General features: G+C 37.3%; 1 protein-coding gene across 3 annotated transcripts in view; it reads right to left on the bottom strand.

Moving 5' to 3' along the window:
• Window positions 1-7,068, bottom strand: part of LOC112685169 — a 68,273-nt gene that overhangs the window by 34,543 nt on the left and 26,662 nt on the right. Inside the window, exons 1-2 of one of the 3 annotated variants that reach the window (XM_025556964.1) lie at window positions 6,383-6,471; window positions 655-1,019 (exon numbers count right to left, since the gene is read on the bottom strand). In XM_025556964.1, the coding sequence (XP_025412749.1) occupies window positions 655-897 (243 nt within the window). In that variant the 5' untranslated portion in view covers window positions 898-1,019; window positions 6,383-6,471. Of the gene's footprint in view, window positions 1-654; window positions 1,020-6,382; window positions 6,472-7,068 lie in introns of those variants that run through there. The other 2 variants (XM_025556963.1, XM_025556965.1) reach the window with 2 other exon arrangements.

Genomic DNA, 7,068 nt, shown 5'->3' with positions numbered 1-7,068 from the left:
GGGGGGGGGGGGGGGGTCACTCGGTCGCTGCGCTCACTCGGACAGTTAAAAACGAAAATATCCCCCGATTAGCTACGCAACACCACACCAAATAGGTCACAGGACAAAAAAAAAAAGATTACGAGCGGGAATCATACGAAACGGCAACGCGAACCGTAGATGTAAAGTATGCAGGGAGAAAGAACTGTTGATCAAAAGTGTGCGTTTTTGAACGGTCGAACTTTCAAATTTCTTTTTTTAACAATAGAATAAATGTGTGCGGTATTGAACGATGTAAAATGTTACCGTACATGTACGGTAAGTGTGCGGTTTCGATGACCGCCGCAATCGGCAACGTCGCGAATTGGTTTCGTGCGGAATCGCGTTGATGAAAGCGCGTATGGCGGTATCGTACGTTTCTCGCACCGGGTACAAACGGTTTGATCATTCGCCCGGTTTTTTTTTTTTCACTCGCCAAACCCGTACGACGTGACCGCCCGCTAACGCGATCGTGTCACCGCACCACGGCCACCCCCGTCGCGTGACGATGCGCATTGCGTAGGGCGCGTACGCGTAACGCACGGTGTACGGTGGCGGCGGTGGTGGGAGGGCGGCGAGTTGACCGGTAGAGACGGGAACGAGAGCGATCGTCAGGGCGGGGTGCAGCGCCATTACCTCGACCGGATCGAAGGCGCCCGGTAACCGGACCTGGCCGAACGGCGACATGGGCGTGGACGGCGTCAGCGACGACGAGGCGCGCAGGTGGTGTTCCACGGACGCGGGCGCGTACTGCTGCTGGTGCTGCTGGAACCGGCGCTGGAACTGCTGGTGGATCAGCGCGTCCGCGTCCGCCGTGTTCCGGTGCTTGTGCTTGTGCCGCCTGCTGGCCAACGACGCGCCACCGGCCGCCGCGTACATGGTGCCGACCGCTCGCGGGAACCCGGTGCTGCGAGAACGTCCCTGTCGCCGTCGTCCTCGCCGTCCGCGCCACCGCCGACGCCGCCGCCGCTGTTTTCCGCCGCGTAAGCTCCGTCACGCTTCTGGAACAATGACAAACGCGCCGTTAGGTCTAAGCGCCAACGTCGTTGTCGGTAAAACGGTTACGGTTTGCCGTCGACGCGACACTATCCGGTCACAAGCTACAATAATAACTAATAACTACGGTGCAATTGGGACGGTGCGGTGGGACGCTGCAGTCGCGTCGACGGTCTAACCGACCCGTACGCGTTGTGTCTAACAGACGTAGTGCTTGCGTTCGGTAAAACCGATTCCGCGCACGGTGTATTTTCATTTTCAAGCCAGTTCTATTTTTCCCCCCCCGTTTTCTTCAATTCTAATTATCAATATCTTACATACTTATGCTTGGAAAAGAAAATATCCAAAGAAACACCGACCGACAACATACTGTTTTTCCCGTTAAGCTTGATAGTAGACCGGGGTTTACTTTAGTATTGAAATTAACAACACACGATTGGGTCTATTGGACGCAGATTTGCTGGATTGTAAGTTTGTTGGACGAAAGCTGCATCTTTAGATGAGCACCGTCAAACTCGGAGATGAGATTTTTTAATTGTACCGCCGCACGATACCGCGAAAGGAAAATTACAATTTAACCTTTGGACCGATAGTATAAGTAACTATATATATTAAAGCGTATAGTATTTTACAAGTTATACAGTACACTTTTACGTTAACGTTCGAAAATATGATAAAAATTTATATAAAACTATAAGCTCCCTTTGTAGTTAATGACTTTTTTCGCTTCAACTTCTGTCGCATGTTTTTCTATTCAACAACCTTTTTTCATTGCTAAAAAATCTAATAACATAATTTGATTTTGTTATTTCCAAGTTTAAAAGGTTTTCAGATTTTGTTTAACGTGCTTATTTTTCTTACGTTTTTATATATTTTGAACGAAAAGTGAAAAAAAAATATACTTTTACTTTTTATGCACGATGCATAACACGATGGCTCTTAACATTTGTATAATTGAATACTTCAAACACAGAGATTTTCATAGGTTTTCATTACAACCAAATATGTCATAATTTATAGTTCAAAAAGGAAATAATGCTACCAACTGTGAATAACTGATGATTTAAACTTCAAAGCGATCGTTGATTATTTTCATATTGGATTGTGATCAAACCGATATGACTGCAAGAGTCATTCGAAAATATTTAATACCAATCATAATAATTATTATTTATAAGCTAAATTTATAACGAAAGGTAAAAAATGTATCATAAAAAAGTATACCAACTCTATTATAAGTAATTGAATATATATTCTTTCTGAAGTTATATTAATTGAAACTTTAAAATTCCACTTTTGATTGTCAATGAGGTAGCTAAAATATGATTGGCGAAATACAGGATGTAATGAACATAGTACATTATAGTATTGATTGTACGTTTTAAAAGCAAGACATCAAGTGGTCTTCACGTTTCGTGAGAAGAAAAAAAAAGAAACCGCTTGAAAAGTCATATTATTGAAAATGGAAGGTAGGAAACCACATGGCACTTACACCAAGGAAGGATTGGATCGATTTGGAAGAGAAGTTAGGATATTAGGGTAAAGGTATAACATATACATATAATGAAAATACATAATTCAAGCTAGAGAAAAGTGAAGAGGTTAATTTGTGGTGGTGGTAATACTTTCAAAGAGTAACAGTGCCACAACTACACTAATTTGAGCCCGTGTGTAAATAAAATGTAATGCCCCCCTCCTCGTGTCCGGACTCTGCAGGGAAACAGTACTCTAAATTAATTGTAACAAAACTATTTTGAATTTTAATTATAGAGGCCGCAAAAGGAACGTTGATGTACGATAATGTGCATAAAACAAAATCAATCAACAATATTTTTCCATCTCCATTAATGATTATTATTACAAAATGGTTTTATTTTCTTGCTTTCTACATGCTTTTCAAATATTATCACTGGGCCCTATTATCCTATTACAATTGTGACAAACACACCCGGTTATTGCGGCACTTAAAAGTAGATAAGCCTGAGGAGACATAATATCATAAAAAGAGAGTGCGGTTGTCATTTGTGAGCTGTTGTCGGTAGTTTTGACTTTATCGTGAAATGTTCATATTGTTAGTGTTAATATGTTTATATATATTGATGTTTTTGGTGGTAAAATAATAACAAAATAAATTTACGTTTTAATAAAATATGAGTTGACCCATATTTATTATTATTACAAAAGATATTTTGGTTTAATAAATACAAGTATTATTTAAATATTTTATTTTGTTTTGATATAAATTTCTTAAGTTTATTGGTATTGTAAATTCAAACTATCCGACGTAGTTGTTTATTGAATAGCATACAGTGTCTTTTGACAACTCGTACGATGGGCCGCTCACTTTTAAATAAAAGCCGTTTCTCTCTTCTATGCATAATATATACGTATACATAATCTCGAAGTACATTTTTTTAATGACTCATAGAAGTTATAGAAGAAAAACTGTACGTGGGATGCTCTTTTCTTGCGAATACTTCGCGTTGTTTGAACCATATATAATTATCATAACCATATATTATAATTATAATTATATTATGATCTGAGGAATGTTATATGACGTAGTTTTAAATTTAAATTAACTAAATGATAAATAATTATTTGAAGTTCCAATAATGACGATAGGAACTCTTATTAAAATAAATACGCACTTTCATGGACTTCATTATATTGGGTTTATTCTATTACTATATATTTTGAAGGTTACAGGTCGCGTTTAAATCTGGAGAATCTGTCGAGTAGAAATTCAATATATGTTTGTAAGTTTTCAAAATTAAATCTTAACGTAAAAACTATCACACGTTGACGTTAGAGTTTTTTACATGTTTTAAATTGTATTTAGAGTACTTTTTTTTTTTTTTTATTAATTTTTTCTAGCAAGTAAAATAGTCATTATTCATGTACTCCTCTTCATAAATGATCATTTTTAGAATTAAAAGTTAATTTTAAAAACGAATCAAAAGATTTAACTTTTTTTCATGAACACAAATTAGAACGAAAAGTGTTATTTATGGGTGGTCTGTAATTTCAAAAATATAAACAATACTATGGTTTTATGTTGTCGAAATTATACTGTTAATATTGACGCGCAATTAACTGAACAGTTTTAATTTTGTTACTATTGCCGGACAAATAATGAACGTACCATATCTAAAAGTATTTTAATGTTATATTACATTATACTGTACGGTGTTAACAGATATTCTGATCTATCTTTTGCATTACATAAACTAAAACACGCTATTAATTTGTACGTGGTCGTGATTATCGGTTACGTAATACCCCTCCTGATGTTTTTATGAAAACTCCGAGCAATTTATAAGGAAATTTTATGTTTAACTTGTTAAGTCTTATAATTATAACATAATAATAGTAGGAGAATACTAGAATTTTTGAAAATTAGTTGGGGTACTCCATCCCCCTGCGTCTTCTCTCAAATCAAGCACAGACAATAATCTTATCTAAGATAAGTTATCATTCCGTCGAAGGTAGAACACTCAAACATTTCCGCAGATTTTCTATTATAATTATATTTATTCGCCAACAATATTATACGGAAATATTATATTAACAATATTATATTATAGTTTATCAGTAAGTTTATAATCACTATTAATATTCTTAGAAGTTGGATGGAAATTATGGTTTTATGAATTTATACACAAGTGATGATGTAGTTTAAATGTATATAGATATAATATGTTGTATAACATTTTTATTGCAAGAAAAAATCTTATTGAAAAAAAATTAAAAACGCAATTTATGCATATTTTAATTTTTAAACAAACCCAAAGGACCTAATCTCGATGTTTTTCTGGGAGAAGGTTATGGCCTCCCTTGTATTCGCTCCTGCAATAAGCTATATTAATTTCTTATAAAATTTAAAAAGAATTTGGTAACTTAAACTATTAGAAACATGAATATAATACATGAAATATTTCATTTAATAAAAAAAGGTTTTTATTTTGATATCTATTTTTTAATAATGAAGTTATAAATCTATATTAATTACTTGTATTTTTTAATATTGACCAATATGGATTTACTTTTAATAGAATCATAATACAATTATTCATTTATTAAACAATCGTCACTATGAACTGATAACCGACGAACGGATATACAGAACTGCGATTTATAAATTTGAATCTTATAGTAGTCTAAACTTAAAACCCTGTGATCAATCAATTCAAATTTTAATTTGGATATTAAAAAAATTATTATGTTAGATTTGTCATTGCTTTTAATATAATTAAAAATGTATAACACGTATATTTTGTATTCGTTGATTATTTTAGAGGGTGACACTACTTTAAAGATTACTTATACAAATTACATTAATAATTAATTTATGTATAAAATAATGCGCAGAATATGTATGTACTCTATATAGAAATTTAACATTTGATTTGAGCGATTCATTATAATACTTTAAAGTGGTTACAAAAAATCTACCGAATATGTACCCTAAGGATAAAAAATGTCTAAAAAATAATATTTTCGTCAAGAAAAATCACAAAAATCTATTATGTATTATATATTATATAACATATTTTACATTGCATATTAAATAAATATAGAAATTAACAATGCCGAGGTTCAAACAATGTATTTTAAGAATGATACACAATGGATTCTTTAATCAAATAACGCAATATTTTTTACAAAAGGTTCGCTCCCATACATTTTTTAAATTATATTTATTTATTTGGTTTAATTTTTTTTTTTTTTTAATCCCAACGAATTTCTTAAACCATACGGTCAAGCATTATTTTCAAACCTTGCTAAATATACATGGGCTACTATTCCATTAGTTTAAACTTTAAATATTTGAAGGCTTTTGTCCATCGTCCGATTTTTTATACATCGAAATTTCCAGTAGTATAATTTATTTCGGAACATGAAACGTAAGTTATCGTTTGAAAAAATAATAAAAACTTGTTTCTAGACCGTAACTATGATTGATGGTAGTACGAAATGTAAACGATGCGTGATAACGACGAGCAAATAGATATGATAATTTTTTCAACAGCGCGTGTAAATAGGTGGACCGAGAAATCGTTGTTGCTTGTTAAAAAAAAAAAAAAAAAATTATCTCGTACAGGTATGCATCATACGCCAGTATCTCTATATACGCGTAGTGAACGGTTTCAGTTTTCGCATCCCCGGGAAGTTTTACGGCTGATTCCGGTTCGAGTATAATATAACACTCTTAGCGCGTGTATCATATAAAAGTAGATCATCGGGGGTGTACCTGAACGAGCCGTGTAACACTAATAACGAGTTAATGAATTTTTCAACGGGCGTGGAAACGAGTGGATTTTCATTACGATTTTTATCTTTCCGTAAACACATAAAAATCACTCACTTGATTCGCGACGTAACACACAGCTCGGCCGATCTTCGGCCGGTCGCCGTCGACGCGCACCCCTCCCTGCCGAACGAGTACCGCGAGTAATCCGTGTGGCACATCTAACCGTACGATTTTGTGCGGCGCGTCGAGGTGGTCAGAGGGGAACGTGTGGCAGCGGTGCGAACGGAAACGGACCGTCGCGAAAACCCGCAGCGAGAACGTTTTCTGTTGGCAAAACATCGACCTGGTCGGGTGCGGCACGTTTTCCGCGCGCTCGGAGACGAACGACGTGCGTCGGCGGAAAGACGGCACGACCGTCCGGAGTACCTCCCGGGGGAGGGGGGTCCACGTACTGGGTTCGGGAAACGCTTGGGCACGGCCACCGGAGACGACAACCGTTCGACGGTACCGGACGGCGCATGGCGGCCGGAACCGCGGCGACGATCAGCAGCGTTGGCGATAGCGATGTGTTGAGCGGCGGTGAGGGGAGAGGCGGGGGGATCGAGTGTCCGGCGCGGGACGACGTGGACGACTGCGGGACGCGAACCGGTGCAGGACGACGGTTGCGACCGACGGCCGCGCGACTGGTTACGGTGCCGAAACCAACAGGTAGTCGGAACGGGCGGCCGGCCAGCGGTGCCGAGCAACAGTTTGCGGGATCGGCCGCGTGCGTACGTAACCAACTCCGCCGCCCCACCCCC

This window comes from Sipha flava, unplaced genomic scaffold (assembly GCF_003268045.1).
Source record: "Sipha flava isolate LNK unplaced genomic scaffold, YSA_version1 268_pilon_pilon, whole genome shotgun sequence".
Classification (NCBI taxonomy): domain Eukaryota; kingdom Metazoa; phylum Arthropoda; class Insecta; order Hemiptera; family Aphididae; genus Sipha; species Sipha flava.
Note: the sequence above shows the minus strand (reverse complement) of the source record. Positions and strands in the feature narration are given on the sequence as shown.